General features: G+C 39.8%; 1 protein-coding gene across 2 annotated transcripts in view; it reads left to right on the top strand.

Annotated features, from left to right (window-relative positions):
- CERS6 (ceramide synthase 6) overlaps positions 1-17,809 on the top strand; it is a 300,673-nt gene that overhangs the window by 89,068 nt on the left and 193,796 nt on the right. For both annotated transcript variants that reach the window (XM_040644256.1, XM_008687065.2), the window contains exon 3: positions 5,871-6,001. In XM_040644256.1, the coding sequence (XP_040500190.1) occupies positions 5,871-6,001 (131 nt within the window). The remainder of the gene's footprint in view (positions 1-5,870; positions 6,002-17,809) is intronic.

The raw sequence follows: 17,809 nt of genomic DNA, 5'->3' as shown, positions 1-17,809 counted from the left end.
ATGCAATGGGAGCTTGTAGGTTCAGGAAAATGTACTAGAACTATCACAGAAATGAAGGCAACATTGGAAAGAACACAGGAAACACTAGACATTGCAGAAAACTCAGTGAGGAGCATGGGAGATGGAAATAATAAAACTGAATCAAATGAGGGGCCCCTGGGTGACTCAGTCAGTTAAGTGTCTGCCTTTGACTCAGGTCATGATCTCAGGGTCCTGGGATTGAGCTCTGCATCAGGCTCCCTGCTCAGTGGGGAGTCTGCTTCTCCCTCTCCCTCTGCTGCTCCCTCTGCTGCTCCCCCTGCTTGTGCTCTCTCTGTGTTAAATAAATTAATTAAATCTTAAAAAAAAAACTGAATTAAATGAAAAAAAAAGAGCTAAAAATAATCAGATATATAGCTCAAGCAGATCCAAACATCTGCATTATTAGAATTCCTCAAGGAAAAGCAAAGGAGAATAAATACTGAAAGATAAAATTCAAGAAAAATTTTCTAAAATAAATGGAGATTTATTTTAATATGTTAATGAACATGTAGTAAAAATTGAAAGTTTTAGAAGAAGTTTTAATTACTGGAATTGAAAAATAAGAGAAAGAATTCTTTGAGCAGCCAAGCAAAAAATCTAATCACTTATTTAGGAAAAAATATCAACATGACTTTAGTCTTCTTTATAGCAATATTTCCAATATTTTCAAGGAAAATGTGAACTAAGAATTTTACGTTTAGGCAAATTGTTTTTATTCTGTAACAGTTAAAGACAAACAGATTTTTAAAAAAGAATTTAAGTACAACCGTATTTGAGATGAGAAGGAGAAAGAAGATGGGAGGTAGAATAAATTCACTAGTTGCATAATTTCTAATAGCTGGGAGTCAAAGCAAATCAGTTTAAGCAGCCAAATTGAGTAATAGAAATATAAGCATATTTAATAGTACAAGAGTAAGCTGTAAGAGAGAGAAAATTATTGTCTAATATTGGGTGGAGGGAAGAGGAAATATGCTAACTTTAAATATTGCTCATATGGTATTATTGATTGAAAACAAACAGAGGAAGAGTATTATAATTATGGATAACCACTAGAACTAAAATTGCCCACAAAAAGGAAGGAAAATAATACAAACCGTATTTGGTTTGCCAAAATTAAAAAATTTTTTTTATCAGAACAGCATAACAGAATTAATGTGACAGAACTATAAACAAACCTATCAGTTATATCAATATATGTAAATGGATTCGGCTTATCTAATAAAACGAATTTAGGTTTGGGTCACATAGCTGATAAGAGACACCTTCAGAAAAAGTAATTACAAATATTGAAAATAAAAGTATGAGTGAAAGTGTATAGACAAATACAAAAATAAAGTAGGGTTTTTGTTTTTACATAAAAGTGGAATTCAGGTCAAAAAGGATTATGTGAAAAGAAGAATTGGCCTTTTCTTGCCAAAGATACAATTCATAATAAAGATAAAGTGGTTATGACTTATATGCATTGAATGTCAATGTATCCATATACTCATAAAAAAGAATGAAAGAAAATAATTTAATAGCCGGAAATTTTATTTTACCTCTGGGTCATGACAGATTAAGTGAACAAAATGTAAAACAGAAGATAGAAATTCTAAGGCATAATTAATGCAGAAGATCTAAGTGGTACACTTAGAACCCTATATTCTTAATGTAAGGACCATAATTTTAAAGTGCCTGTTAAATATTTACAAAAATTAACCTTTATTGTATACACAAAACTGTAATAAATTTTAAAAATAGGCACAACTTGGGATCCCTGGGTGGCTGGGTTCGAGTCCTTGCTCGGTGGGAAGGCTGCTTATCCCTCTGCCTGCTGCTCCCCCTGCTTGTGCCCTCTCTCTCTCTGACAAATAAATAAATAAATCTTTTAAAAACTTTTTAAAAATTAAAATAGGCCTAACTTAATACTAGAAATCAGAAAACAGAATATCTCTTGCTTGCTTAATCAACTCTTGGATAAAAATAGAAATTCAGAATATTTGATAATAGAGCGGACGAAAACATCACTCATTTGTACTGTGCCAAAGCAGTACTCAGATGAAAATTCATATATATATACACACACATACACACACACATATGTATAATTTATATATATATAAATTTCAACACTTACTTAAACGTAAGAAAAAGAACCACGAAACAAATGAAGGCAAGCAGATGGCAGTAATTAGCAATAAATGCAGAAACTGTGTTAGCAAAACTATAGAATTGAAAATCAATTCAAAAATACCTTACCCATTTAATTTTCTTTTTACAGAAAGTTAGCTAACCAAATAAGAAAAGCACAAATTTACAACATAAGAATTAACAACATAATAATCAACAATCACAGAAATGGAGGAAAATAAAAAGGATTTATTTCTATTAATATGGCAAAGAAAATATAAAAACTTGGGTAAAATGGAAATTATTCTCGGAAAATATAATTTACCAACTGTATTTTTATATGTATAGTATATATATTATATATATCTCAAAATCAAAGAGCTAAATTGCAAAAAAGTAAGGCTCAGATGTTCTCAAAAGAAAAATTCTAACACAGTCTTAAAGAGCAGATAATCCCAATGCTATTTTAAACTATACCAAAGCGTAGAAAATTAAGAAAATCATCCAAATTCTCTTTTTATGTAGAAATAAAACATTAATTAACATTAAAATCTGACAAAGATTTAACCAAAAAAATAAGACTAGAGACCAACTGAACTTAGCAATAGCAATGAAAAATCCCAAATAAAAATTAGTAAACAGAACTCAGCAGCACAGTACAAGAATTATTTATCATCTCCAGAGAAGATTTATTCTAGGAATGCAAGGCCTTCCCTATATTCAGTCTCATAAAATCTATATAATACATCATATTAATTGATCTAAGGAGAAAAAGTACACAATCATCTGCATGGATGCTGAAATCTAACATAATTGCGCTTAAAATCAGGTTATCTAATGAGGTAAGTGTGGTTTTCTTAACACGATAAATACCTTTCGATGTCAGCTCCAAATTTGGCCTGTTGCTAAATGAGAAACAGTGGTATTGTCACTCAGGTCTGGAACAGATGGAGATTCTCACAACCACTGCCCTACCTTGTGCTCAGTTTTACCTTAAATTAGCGAATAGATAAGGAAAATAAAGGCATAAAAATTAGAAATGAGGAGGTGAAGCTATTGCTGTGTGAATTTACTGAGTCCCTACTATGTTTTAGGTACCGAGTCCCTACTGTATTTTAGGTGAAAAAAGATACTAAAAATTTCCTTTGTTTATAGAGCTTACATTCTAGTTACATGTTATTATGTGACTTGGTACTTGGAAACGTAAAGGAATCAAGCGAAAAGTTACGACAAACAACTCCAGAAAAGATAATATCCCTAGGAATAAACGTAAAATATGTGCAAGGAATGTGAGGAAAATTTTCAAACACTGTCAAAGATACAAAAGACAAATTGGGTAAAGATGTCAGTTCATCCTACGTTAATTTCTTGAACATTTGGAGTAGGGAAGGCTTTTCTTATTATGACCCCAAATTCAGAAGTTATAACAGAAAAAACTGGTAAATTCGAATATGCTTTTCAAAAACTTCAAATAAAAAAACAAGCAGAAAACCCCATGACGAATTCTAAAACGCAAAGACCTTGTTACAAAGCATGCAACCTATGGTACAGACACAGGTTAATCACCCTAGTTAATAAATGAAGAAACTCTACGAATCAATAAAATACCTACAAATCGAGAAAAAATGTGCAACAGATATGAAAAGACTGCTCATAAAAAGGAAGTGTAAATGGTTTTTTTCTATTTCGTAAAAAAGAGGAAATCAAGTTAAAAACATACGGAGACACCACTTTATAACAGACTGGAAAAAAGTTGAGAAATCTGATGACGTACTCTGTTGGCGAGGCATTGGGAAATGGGCCCTCTTGTTTGTGAAAGTATAGATTGGTAAAATCATTAGTGAGGGTGACTTTTCAATATCTAAATCAGTTGCAAAGGCATAGGCCTTTGATCTCCTACAGTTACTTCCAAGAATTTATCTCTATTTATGCCTGTATAAAATGACCTATGACAAGATGATTAATTATAGCATTGTTTATAGTAGTGGAAGTTTAGAAGCTACTTAAATGTCCATTGACAGGAGAGTGAATAAGTAAATTATAGCACATTCTCACAGTTCTACAAAAGAAGGAGGGCATTCTTTATGTTTTAATGTGGAAATATTCCAAGATATAAGTTCAGAATGATACATGTAGTATGCAACCATTTGTGACAAAGGGATGTATAAGAATACATATTTAAATTTACTTATTTGCATAAAATATCTCTGGAAAAGAAACTGATTTAATAACTGGTTAGCTGGTAGGAAGGGGAAGAATAATAGGAATAAAATGGGAGGGTGAAACTTTGCATAGATTTTATTTTGTGAACCGTGTGAATGTTTGACCTATTCAATAAGCTGAGAAAACAAATTGAAATTAAAAATCGATTCCTCTAGGAAAATGGTATAGCCAAGGTATATAGTAGGATGTGAATTTTCTGTCTCCCCTATTTTTTAATTAAGATAGACTTAAAAGGAGAGTGTAGATGGCATCATTACTGCTAAAAACAAAAACATGTCAAAGCGTGCAACTCACTGAAAGTTGGCAAAGGACTTTCACAAACACAAGCTCAGCACATTTTATAACCTCAGTCATAATACCAAGGCCACTTGCTGGGTTCCCTGTGTTTCTGACATCTTGAATCGCTTGAGATGCTTTGGAAAGGTATCATAGGTAATCCCACCGTTGTAACTTGAAGCTGCTCAGCCTGCCTCCCCCACCCCATTTTTGGTTATTTCCTCTAATCACTAACATCTCATTTATAGTAAGGAAAGATAGAAAAAATAAAGGAATAGACCTCACTCAGCTGGGTTCTGTTGTTCGGCAGGACATGCTCACATAATTGTGGGCAGGATGGTCTCTAAGATATCGAAGAGAGGGTAGAGATACAAAAGGGGGAGAAACTAACGTTTACTGAGTCTTAGACATATTGTTTACATTTGGTCGTCATCACAGTCCTATTTCAGTGTATGAATAACCCTGACAGGTGAGGGAACCAAGGCTGAGAGGTCATTAGAGTGACAAATTGAACCGGGCTGTCACCTCCTAATGTTAGAGAAATGAGTGAGAGACAGACAGAATAGTATCATCCTATGGCAAGCCATAAGTAGGGTCTCTTCTTGTTCACCAAGTTTGCGTCTTCAAGTAATGTATAGTTGTTGTAAAGGTTTGATGAGGGTCTGGTCAAAGGGAATGACCAAGAAGAGGAATAGAAGAGGAATGTGTGAGTAGCAGAGCAGAGAGAGAGAAGAGGAAGAAAGAGAACACAGGTTTTGTGTAGAATTGGTGCCTCTTAGGCTAAAGTGAGGTCTGTTGAGATGACTGAGCTTTTGTCTGTCCTACACTACCCTGATGTATGATAATTGGGTATAGCATTTTTTTTTTTTCCTGAGAAAGTGAAACCTTTGATGCCTCTTTGCAAATTCATCCTAACCTAACTCCTTTCCTTGAAGGCTGATGGAGCTGACTCAGGCAGTTGGCTGCTTCATTGCATCTCTGTTGCTGATAAGAAGTGCAAGCGTTTGAGCAAGATTCGTATTTTTCAGTGCTGTTTCCTAATGAGTAACTTTTTTTGTCCTAAGTGGTTATTTATGGCCATGCTACTAATGGAAGGACTAGGTCCTCAGTGGTAAATATGGAAATCTCAGTAGCAGGTAGTAAATCCGGGAGTGGGGGGGGGTGGGGAATCTCAATTTAGACAAGGGCAGATGTGTTTATAGTGAAGATGAAAATGATTTTGCTGGTACCTTGTTTCGTAGCATCCTGATGAAAAGAGGTTGGAAGGCCTCTCCAAGCAGCTGGACTGGGATGTTCGCAGCATTCAGCGCTGGTTTCGACAAAGATGCAACCAAGAGAAGCCAAGCACACTGAGGAAGTTCTGTGAAAGCATGTAAGTTGCTGTTTTTCTTTTTGAAAGAAAAACCTGCCTGAGTACTCATCCCATCCCCGAGGTTAAATATAAGGGCTTTTTGCAGGCTCCAGCAGCCCCTAAGAAGAATGCCACCTGGTGGAAAAATAGTCCACAAAAAAACCCTGGGGGAATAGTAGTTCGTAAGAATTTGTGATTTCCATGTTGGATTTAGTAAATGAAGCTCACTTTCTAGTAGAGTTCCTACAAAGTAGGCGGATTACACGGGCCTGCAACAGCGTTTTTCAGTCAGCCACCTCTGAAATATAGCACTAGAAGTCATTGCTGTTAGAGTTTGCATTTTAACAGACGGGACTTTGTCAAGAAGTTCTTTCCACTGGTAAAAGCTGAGATGTTAGATGTATTATCAGAGAGTTGTGATGATGTCCCATATTCCTGGAGGTTTAAGAAATAACTGTATTATATTCCTTGGGTGAATTTAATGAAGCATGGCTTTAAGATGGGGGATGGAGCGAGGTCTCTTCCATTTCTGAAATGCGAACTTTATGGTGTGTAAATTATCTATCAATAAAGCGGTTAAGAATAATAAAAGCCCCACAGAGAACTAGCACAGTGCTATTTTGAAATAGCAACACTCAATACACTTACCTATAGGGAAGTTGGAGAAAGAAATACTGAAGCATTGAGCACATTTCCAACAAAGGGAAGATAACAGTGACTTGAGCTCATTGGTCCATTTGGTCTTCATCCTTTGGGATATGACTGTGCCTTTGTCTAACAGCTCTGTCCTTTGGGAGCTTTTTCCTGACACCTGGTGATTGGAACAATACTGCTGTCAGTGTTGCTCCCTTTGTTGCAGGTTCTTTCTGTTTGGGGTTGAAGGTGCATTTTCAGGTTTTGCTTTCAATTATGCTGGAAAAGTATTTTAGCAATTGCAGTCTAAAACGTAGAGGGAAACCTGGTGTTCTGGGAGAAATGAGTTAGAGGCAGAATAATGCCATAAATTCCTAGGGCTGGGTAGATATGGGGAGCATAAACAGGATCTTCAGGAGGTCAGAATATTTATAAAACCCGGAAAAACAACCCAGTAGATACAATCTGCAAAGCCCTTCCTTTAATTGAACTTAGTGGCAGTTTATGGAAGAAGGGTTTATGCATCTGGGCTCCAGATCAAAAGGTGCAATTGCTTCCCGGCCTTGCCCCACCATATATGCAACGGGCCTGGGCGCCATTCGGCTGCAGGTCTGAGCAGGAGTGGAGCTGGGTCTTGGCACAGGAACCACATGCTGAAACTCATGTGCCATCTTCCCTTCCTCCAGCTAACTTCTTTGGTAACTCAGTGCTAGTCCTTTCTGTACTATACTAAGTCTACACCAGTTTCCGTACCAGTGTGTATAGGAATCCGTCACTGGATGGTGTTAAAAATGCAGATTCTCATTCATTCAGTGAGTCTGGGATGGCAACTGAGGTTGCATTTTTCACAAGTTCCCAGGTGGTGCCGCTGGTCCATGGACCACACTTCGAATAGCAAGGCTCAACACTAGACCAGGATCTATGTCTTCTCCCTGAATTCAGCTGGGCTTTATCTGCATAGTTATAATCAGTTAAAAATATTTCTAAATGATGGCTAAAGGCTTGGCAATGTGAAGGCACACCTTGGGGGGAGAGGTGGTACCTAAAATATTGATTTTGATCTTTTTCCTTAAGAAGTTTATTATAATAGTGTCAAGGAAATATGACAAATACCTGAGTCTGTTATACAACAAACAGGTGTGTGTGCTAAACAATTGGTATGGACAGTCAATAACTAAAGAAGAGGAGAAAGGTCAGCTGTGGGCTAGGGCACGTGGCGGGACTGCTGGGACGAGCCCTGAGAATACTGGTGGCCTTGGACTTCTCTATTGCAGAGGACTGTGCTGATAAACTTTGTTTTAAAACTCTCTTCTTCCTTAACCTCTGGATTGTTACTAGATTCTCTTGCCTTTCCAAGGGCTTCTGTTTGAATCGGTTATTCTGCATTTTTCCATTTTCTTGACTGGGCTTCTTCTCCGGATTCAGTCTTCAGCCTCTTTTTTTCCCTATTCTACCTTCCATCCTCTGTGCAGAAGTTATTTCCTCTTGCCAGGTTCTTCCAAAGTCAGGTGTCCAATGAAGACGTTTCTTCTGAGGCATCATTCTGCTTTCTCCCAACTGGCAACTCTGACTTGCTTCCCTTTCTGACTTCCCTTCTATTGTTTGCATGCCTCTATTCTGTTACAGGCTAGAAGCTCAAAACGGTTATTCACCAAGTTCCATTTGTTCTCTGTAAAGCCACTGCCATGGCCCAGATCTTAATTGCTCTCATAGCTCTCCTTGTTATTTATCTCACATTCATAGATATTTTGCTACAAAAAAATTCCCAAAATGCTACTATCTTCATGTTCTGTTGCTTTTAAACCTTGGTGATTTTTCTGCAACTATAGGAGAAATGATTAGGCTCCTTAGCCTGTTAGCTAGACTCTGGCCTTTATGTGTTCGGTATCAGTCACCCCAAAGACCCCTTCTTTCCAGAAGGTTGTCTTTTCACTGTGCATACTTTGTTCATTCTTACCCAGGTTTATGCCGTGTTCCTGGCATGGACACCTGTATCCTCTGCCTTGCCCATCTATCCCCTACCCATTCTTCAAACCCCAGGCCGTCTCAGAAATGTGTCATGACTGTTGAGTGTCTGGCATGAACACTACTTCTTTCAAATTTTTAAAGTCCTCATTGTAAGTACTGGTAATTTAATACTGAATCATGTGCTTTCTTATGTGGTTATTTAGCTTTTCTTAACTTGTCCATATATTTTTACCCTAATTACATAATACTTGCTCCTTGAGGGCACAAGAACCACATCTTGTTTTTCTTGCATTCTTAGCCTTTCCCACCACATATATACTGCTGAATAAATATTGGTTAAATGACTGTAAGTTACAGTGGCATTATTTTGGAAGGATTTGCTGATCTAAGTTGGCACTCTGCCTCCCCAAATGAAGAGTGCCTATTATACACTGACTTAGCCTAAAATTTGTCTAGGAAAATTATCAAACTGTGGAAAGCTCCAAGACTATTTCAAAGAAGGAAATTCAGAGTAAGGAATGCAATGGCGAAGGGGAACATGTAGATGATGCCATGAGGAATAAGGCAGAATTATATTGGTCATCATAGGCACATTTGTGTGTCGTAGTTATTTGCTCATTGATATAAAAAATGATCTGGAATTGTTGTTCTCAACTAGGGGTGCACTGTTTAATCACCTGGTGAGCTTTTGAAAATACACATACCCGGGTCCCACCCCGGGATGTCTGAGTCAGCAGGGTGACCCAGGTGAGGTCGGGACATGGACATCTTGAAAGAAATGCCCTTAGTACTTACGACACACATTCATGGTTAAGAAGCATTAATCTCTGAAAAGAGGGGACTGCTGTTCAAAAATCCTGAAAATCAAATTAGCAAGTAAGACAACACAGATCTGGGACTTGAAGGTCTAGGGCCCAACTGTACAGTTTCTATAGTTTTTCTGTTCTCTCTCAATCACTGTTTTAGAAAATAGTTTCTCTTCAGGGGAACTGTGTTTCATCTTTCAGCAGTGTGGGATGACAGCAAGATGCATGCCAAGCAGTGCTTGTAACCATCTGCTGGCATGTCCAGCTTTTGGCACACCCACTTCATGCGGATGAACTGAGTAGAAGTTGTTCAACAAGTAATGTGTTGAAACATTGACATGCTTTTTTCCCCCCTTCATGCTTGATGTCAGTCATTCACAGCTGTGTTAGTTTTGATGAATATTTCTTCCAGAAGCATTTAAATCTTTATTGGCAACTGAAAGAGAGATTTGCAAGAGGGAGTGAAGAATTTATAAAAATGAGATACCCTGTGATACATTTTCAGAGGAACTGTTTCTAAATGGGAGCCATTTAACCGGGGGATCATGCTTTGAAGCCGGTGAAGTTTTGCCTCCCCCTCCCCCAACAGTTGCATCAGGATACTAGGAAAGTAAATCATATCTGCAATAAAAAAAATATCTGCAGGATGAAACAGGAAGGGGACAGAGATAAGTTTCAGAATAAATGGCTTCCCTCTCATTTGTACCCTGTATGCTTTCATCATTTTTAAATATTGTGCAGTGCGTTTAATAGCACATGCCTGGGAGGGAATATTATATATGACTTTCGTTTAAGCAGTCTTCACCTGACTGGACAGATACATCTCCCACATGATAACCTGAAGATATACGGCAAGGAATATTACACTTTACAGATTAGTACTCATTTATGTGGATAGGCATTTGCTCATATGGAACCTTGTTGTAAGATGAGGACTCAAGACTGTCATTTCTTTAGGAATTTCATTTTAGAGTTGAGACTGGTTAAAACTACCCTCGAATGCTGCTGGTTTGGGATGTTTCTGTTCAGGGGCAGCAGACTGACCAAAATCTGGGCACCTTTTGAAATTGTGACTTTATTTCTGCAAAGAAGCCCCATGATCCTAATTTGTGATTCCATTGCTGAGTGAGAAATGAGTGGTTTAACCCATTGTCCTCATGCTGCCACTCAGTCACTGCTTTTTTACTTGGTAGCTTTTCACTTGGTCATGTCAGCAGTGCTGTCTTGTGACCTCAGTAAGAAAGTGGAGCCTAATAATTGAGGGGAAGAAGAGCAGGGATGCCCAGGGAGCAAGCTGTCTCATATCCCTTGATTTCAGATCTTGGATCTGAGGAAATGTGTGGTGAATGTATTCAACAAGTTGTCACAACCCAGTCACCTGTTTGCAAGAGAGAACTGACTGAATATTTGTAAACTCTTTAGAATCTTCCATTTGTCCCACACTATAATGAAGGACAAAATTTTGCCAAAGAGAAAAGTCAATTTTGGTTTTTTTTCTCCATCAGATCACGACGTGAGCATTATTTACTACCAAAGTTCCCCCGAAGACAGATGCCGATTTTGAAGGACAGAATAAGAAAGTATTATCTTCTAGAAAAATGGCACCTTCATGTTTTCAGTACTATGATACGAGTTCATGCTGATCATGAGTCTGGAAAAAAATTAATCATAAAATTGGAATACAATCTCTTAGTTTTTTTTTTTTAAGTTAGTTAAAAATAAATTTTTTTAGAGAGAGAGAGAGACCATAAGTGATGGGAGAGGCAAAGAATCTCCAGCAGACTCCCTGCTGAGCACAGAGCCCCACATGGGGCTGGATCCCAGGACCCTGAGATCATTTCCTGAGCCAAAATCAAGTCACCCAGGCGTCCCAACCTCTAAATTCTTGAAAAGCACAGAGTTGAGTTGTTTTGCTGCTATTGTGATGATGGTAGTTGTTTCTCATTAATTCAGAATAGTCCCTAGACCAATGAACAGCTCCTGTCATCCAAAGTACATAGTTACAGGCCAAGTTACTGTTCAGATTTGATTGAGTCAGTGAATATCTTGGTGTTCAAGACTACTCATGACTGTTTTAAATGGTTTTAAATCTGTCAGTTGTATTCAGGTCAGTTTTAACTTTGGAGCAGGGGTCAGCGGACTTTGCCTGTCAATGGCCAGAAAGTAAGTATTTTAGACCACAGGAACCTTGTCGCAGCTATAACCCTACTGTTGTAGCACAAAAACAGCCATAGACAAAGCAAATGTATGTGGCTGTGTTCCAATAAAACTTTATTAATAGATATTGAAATTTGAATTTATCATTTTCATATGTCATGAAGCATTCTTTAAATTTTTTTTCAACCATTTAAAAATTTAAAAGCTATTCTTAACTTATGGGTTGTACAAAAACAGATGGCAGGCTGGATTTGGCAAGCAGGCTATAGTTTGTTAAACCCTGCTTTGGGATTACAGTACTGTTAGTTCTTTCAGAGTTTCAGGAAGGAGAATGTGGTCTTACAGCACACGGGACAGTCATCCATCGAACAGAGTTTGCCGTATAATAGAAGCATTAGACAGTTCTGTGATTAGTATGCCCATCTCTAATATTCCTGGCACATGGTGCCTTGATGCTGTGCAATTGCATTTAACTCAATCAGGTCCTCTTTGAAGTTGTTAGTATTCTCAAGATAGTATTACTTCCCCTACAAAAATTCTGAAGATTGATGAACTGTGTTATAGACAGTCTGCTCTTTTGCCTTGGGTAAGCTTTTGAAACCCTTCCCCTCTTTCTACTCCCGACCTGCCATCTGTGGCATGTGAACTCAGGTTTTCCATTTAGATCAAGCCGCTCACAGTCCTTGATGGCATATGGCTAGGCCTGTCATTCATGGGTACTGACTAATTAAAGAAACCAGATTTTTGCTAAAAATATCAGAGAGGCCAAACTTTGGTCAAGCGGGCTGCATATTAGGCACTGTTAGTTAGTTTTCTTTAAATCCTAAATTTCTTAAGGCTCTGTAGCTAATTTTTCCAAGAATTTTATTCAACATGGAATGGGATGGAGATGAAAAGAACAGTGTATATAGAGGAATAATTGAATTTATTAAGCCTCATGTTCTTATTTAATTCTTGTCCACCATTTTTGAACCTGTATGCCATTTCTTTGTTGTTTAATCTGTTTTAAAAGTCATTTCTGATTTTAGAACAAAATCATGAAAATTATTACAATCAACTTTGATTATAGAGGATGTATAAAGGTGCACATAATGTTCCTAAAGTTTGGGGAAAAAACACTCCAAAGCCTGCCACCCAGAAATAAGTACTTCAGCTTTTGCTACTTATTAGGATTATATTCTATACATGTGCCCACACAAATATGCACACATGCTGTGTATCTAAGCTTGGTGCCTGCCCTTCCAGGGTTTTTCTTTGTAGAACCTGCACCATCAGAGGGCCTCAAGATGCCTGTGGGAACGTTATGTTCTAACTCTGCCTTTCAGATCTATTAGGCATGATTCCCTTGTACAGTTGTGCTGTAACACAACGTACACATTCCTACAAATTGCCACACTGTGCAAAATTGCACAACAACACAATACAACACAGCGCTTATGGGAAAAATGAGTCAAGGCACAACACTCAAAAACTTTGTCAGAGGCATTAAAAAAAGATGGGGACCTAATAAAAACAGCACAGTTATATACATGTTAAGTAGTGAAGAAATACATAAAGACTATAATAAATATGGTATTTTACCTTGAAAAAGACCTGAAGTTTGCTTGGAAGTTGGTGTTGGTGTATTGGGTGAGCTGCCATAACAAAATACCACATACTGGGCACCTCACAAGACAGAAATCTCTCTCTTACAGCGCTAGAGGCTGACAGTCCAAGATCAGAGTGTCTCAGGGTTGATTTCTCCTGAGGCTTCATTCCTTGGCTTGCATATGGCGGCCTTCTTCCTTTGTTCTCTCAGAGTCTTTCCTCTGTGCATGTTTATCCTCGGGGTCCCTTCCTCTCCTTATAAGGACACCTGTCATTTTGGAGTAGGACCCCACTCTTATAACCTCATTTAACCTTAATTGCCTCCATAAAAGCCATATTTTCACATAGAGTCATGTCAGAGGTTAGAGCTTCAACTTAAGAACTTTGGGAGGACGCAGTTCAGCCCATAGGATCATTGCAAGAGTTACAGCTCCTAAGTTTCTGTGACGCGGTAGAAGGAGGGGATCTGAAATTTGAGAGAAAGCTGTGACACCAGGTGGATGTGTCCCATAACATGTGAACTGAGGTAACGTGGGGATGTTTGAGAGGGGTGGGTGTGCATGTGTGTGCGTGTGTTTTGTATTTCCTCCATTGCTCAGGTCAACTCAGCACATTTCTGCGTTCACATAGTCTTTCCGACAGGTGAAATCACACATAAGCCAATATAAAATTTGGGCTATGCTCACCTAACAGTGCAAGATATTCATGGTTTCACAACCAGCCTTACAGCGGGACTGACACTGTAGGGTAGTGGTGTAGGGGGTGAGCTCTGGAGCCAGGCAGTCTGAGTTCGAGTGTTCCCTCTCCGAAAAGTCTGTGGGATATTTGGGAGAGCTGTTTGGCCTCCCTAAGCTTCAGTTTCTTTATCTGTAAAATGGGCATATTGGTAGTGCCCACCCTGTAGGGTCGCTGGGAAAACCACATGTGTTAACATATGAAGTGTTTAGAAAGGTGTCTCGCACAGAGGGGGTTGTAAATGCGAGCTACCATCAACAGCACCGTGTTGTCTATTGTTAGTCAAGTTGGTATAACAGGAGCAGGAGCAAGCAGCTAGTCGTCTGTCATAGCCATGCAATGGCAGAGCTATAGGCATGTTCCCTGGTGTGTGTTGTTCTGGGAGGAGAGCTTCGAGAAGATGCAGGGAGAACGGGTTCTTAATTTAGAATGAAGCTCTTTTATTCTGTGGAACTCCAAGGAGGCAGCAACATGTGGATTCACAGGACTGTCAGCTTGGGCTTTACCTACGCACACAAAAAAGAAGCAAAATCCGTCTGAGTTCAGAATGGCAGACCCTTTGGCTTGCTGCTGTGTAGCGATGTGACAGAAGTGGATGAGAAAAGGTGTCCTACTTCAGCAGGGAATGATGCCCACTGTGCCACTAGGAGCCAGGGCTTTTGAAGCACCGCATGAGAAATGTCAGAACACACAGTGAATATCTTTGAACTGCAGAGATGTAAAATCTGCCCAGGTGATCCTGAGGAAGACACAGCTTGCCTCTCCCAGTGGGGAGAGAGGAACAAAGCCTGGAGCACAGCGGCGCTGGCTGGAGTGAAACCACCTCTGCGAGGGCCAGGACGGCGCATCAGCCTGAGGACGTCGGCATGACTTCTGGGTATAAGAGTTTGCCGTTACATGTAATGTTTATTGGTTACCTCCCATGTGCAGGTGAAGGGGCTACAGAGGCAATTGATCTATAACAGGTTTGAGGTTGGGAATCAAATGTGACTGGTTCATGTCCAGGCTCAAGCTATTTCACCCTTAGCGAGCAATTTAACTTGGCTAGGTCCCAGGGGCCTCTTCTGTAAAGGGGAAATACCTCCTATTTATCAGGTCATTCTGTCGATGAAATGAGAGGTTATAGGTGTAACGTGCATCTCTTAATGCCCGTTTCCCTTTCAACTGGGTTTGCAAAGTTGAGTAAGCAACAGTTTCTTTCTTTTCTTTCCCTTTCTTTCTTTCTTTCTTTCTTTCTTTCTTTCTTTCTTTCTTTCTAGTTTTTATATATTTATTTGACACAGAGAAAGAAAGCACACAAGCAGGGGAGAAGCAGAGGGAGAGGGAGAAGCAGGTTCCCCACTGAGCAGGGAGCCCCACGTGGCGCTTGATCCCAGGGACCCCAAGATCACGACCTGAGCAGAAGGCAGATGCTCAACCAACTGAGCCACCCCGGAGCCCCAAGTAAGCAACAGTTTCTGACCTTGTGGGACTCACAGGGGCAACTGATTCTGCATATTAGTAAAGTTGTTCAGTACCTTAGATAGGGAGATATAACCTGTGATACTTAAGTGATAAGGTTCTTTTCTAGAGCCTCTCCCTTATTGCCTCAGCTGTGAGGTTTTCTGGGTCTTATACCTTAATATGCCATCAGGAGAACCGTATTTTAGATTGTTTGGGAAGGAAGCACATTGTTGCTCCCTCTTGGGAGTCCAGTCTGCTTTGCCCTCTCTTTCTGTTCTTCTTTTACTCCTCCCTGCCTCTCTCCCTCCCACCTCCCACTATTACAGGGGTAGGTGCCTTCTGCTTCCTCCTGGCTATTCACCCTTCTGAGATTAGCTTGTGGGGTCCACGGCCCTTGTCAAGAGGGTGGACAGGAGGCTTCATAGAATCCTCAACCATTACTAATTTGACTATAATTGTCTTAAAACTTGGCACATTGCACGTGACTCCTGGTATTTGTATACAGCACCTACTAATTCAGGGGTGAAGGTGTTTGTGTGTAAGTTGTGGCGGTGGGGGTAGGCACTTGAACAAAGCAATGGGAGGCACAGCTGTTCCCCCTTTTGAAAGATTTGGGCAGATTCCAGGTGACTTTTGGGGAAGCAGGTCTTAGAGAGTTATGTATAGCTCTGTCCCGAATATAAATTCATAAATGAGCCCTCTATGAGATTGGAAACTTAACTAAAAGCAATTAAGCCCAATTAGGTTCATTTTAAATGCAAGTTGACCTGCTGGCATTGTCTATAGGGCTGTCATGATTGAGAGAATTAAAGTATTTTAGAAAAATCTCTTTAAATTTGGTCAGTATTCCTTATTTTGCCTCTATACCATCTCTTAGCAGTTGCCAGCCGATGGGAGGCTATATATTGCTCTTAGGGCTGAACTATGTAGAAGGTACTGCTCTGCAGAGCATATGGTGCGAGGGAGGCCGTTGGTGCAGACTCACAGACAGGGTGCGTCGTGATCCACAGGTCAAGGCTAGCCGTAGAATTGGCATTAAAGGTGAGTGCACAAGACTTGGACATACCACTTAATCCTTTGGGGCTCTGATAACTCCTGTATTTAGTCTCACAGGTAATAAAATTGCATATCTTCATCTTCTCTATGATCATACAACAACGAGTTTTCTTGCAGGTGTGGTGGGCACCTAATGCTGGTAAGCGACCAGGGAGAAAGAATGTTTGCGGAGGTTATGTTCTATTCTGGGTATCGTAATGGGCCTTTACAGTTCACCCTCACAACCACCCTCTGTAATAAGTTAGGTATCACAAGCCCTTCTTACTCCTGAAGAAACTGAAGCAAAGCGACGTAGAGTCAGTGACTCAGCGCCACTCAGCTGGTAAGTGGCAGAGCTGGGATTTGTACCCAGGCTTGCCCCAATCCAGGGGCTTGTGGGAGGAAGCTCAGGAACGTTACCTGTTAGCACATTCAGAGCAAATATTGAAAGGGGGCACTTGGGTGTTTTCATCGTCGTCCTCTTTCCTTTCCCCCTCCGGTTTCTGAAAGCCTGGAATTAAATTCCCTCCCTGTCTTGTTGGCACACCAGTGGCACGTTCAGTTATTGTCTCCTAGAGCCCTTCACTTGGAGACGTGTGATTTTCACTGTTTGCATTTCCCTCTGCTATTAAACTGTCCAGCACCTTGACTGCTGGGACTATTCAACTTTTCATCCCCACAGGTCAGCACCATGCCTGGTGCTTTGTAAGACCCCAATAAATGTCTACTGAATGAATCAATTATTTAGATTAGGGATTGGATTGAACCACTAGGGATTAAAGGTCTAAATTTAATTAAGAAGCAGCTCAAGTCGGTAGCTTTCAAATAGTCCTAGGAAGATCAAGGTGGGAGGGAGGGGGTAGGGAGGGCCTTCTGGCAGAGATGACACTGCTGAATTTTTGAGGATGATTAGATTGGCCAGGTAGAGAAAGAGAATGAAGGTGCCAAAGGCCACCCCAGGGAGTGGAAATTGCCTGGAGAGCAAGGTGGGCTAGAGGAAGCCCAGTCAGCATGAGTGGTGAATAGGACAGGGGAAGCCAGGAGGCAGCTATAGCCTGATTTCCAAATGCAGGCCCTGGGCATCTCCTCCTATGCTCTCCTGTCTACATATCAAGGGCCGTCCGACCTTCTGCTCAAAAATGTCCTCGTTTTGCCTGCATTCACGAAAATCTCGTGTTTACTAAGGGCTTGGCTCATTGACGAAAGGAATTGGCTCTTACTATCAGCGCATTATACCAATGTATGACTCAGTTTGAACACTTTAATTTTTTTGTTGAAAGAAAACTTGCTCATTGAAATATATCTCTTATTGATTTGATATATAATAGAGATGATTTTAAGCAGGCACCTTCTGTGTTCCTTGTGATGTCTGTCTTCCAACCTTTATCTTGTCTTCAAGAGAGGATAATAGAACCAGCATAATGACCTCTCCCCTTTGCTTTTCCAACTCCCATACAAACATGCA

Source organism: Ursus maritimus, unplaced genomic scaffold (assembly GCF_017311325.1).
Source record: "Ursus maritimus isolate PB19 unplaced genomic scaffold, ASM1731132v1 scaffold_1, whole genome shotgun sequence".
NCBI classification, from domain to species: Eukaryota; Metazoa; Chordata; class Mammalia; order Carnivora; family Ursidae; genus Ursus; species Ursus maritimus.
This window is presented reverse-complemented; position numbering and strand designations above follow the sequence as displayed.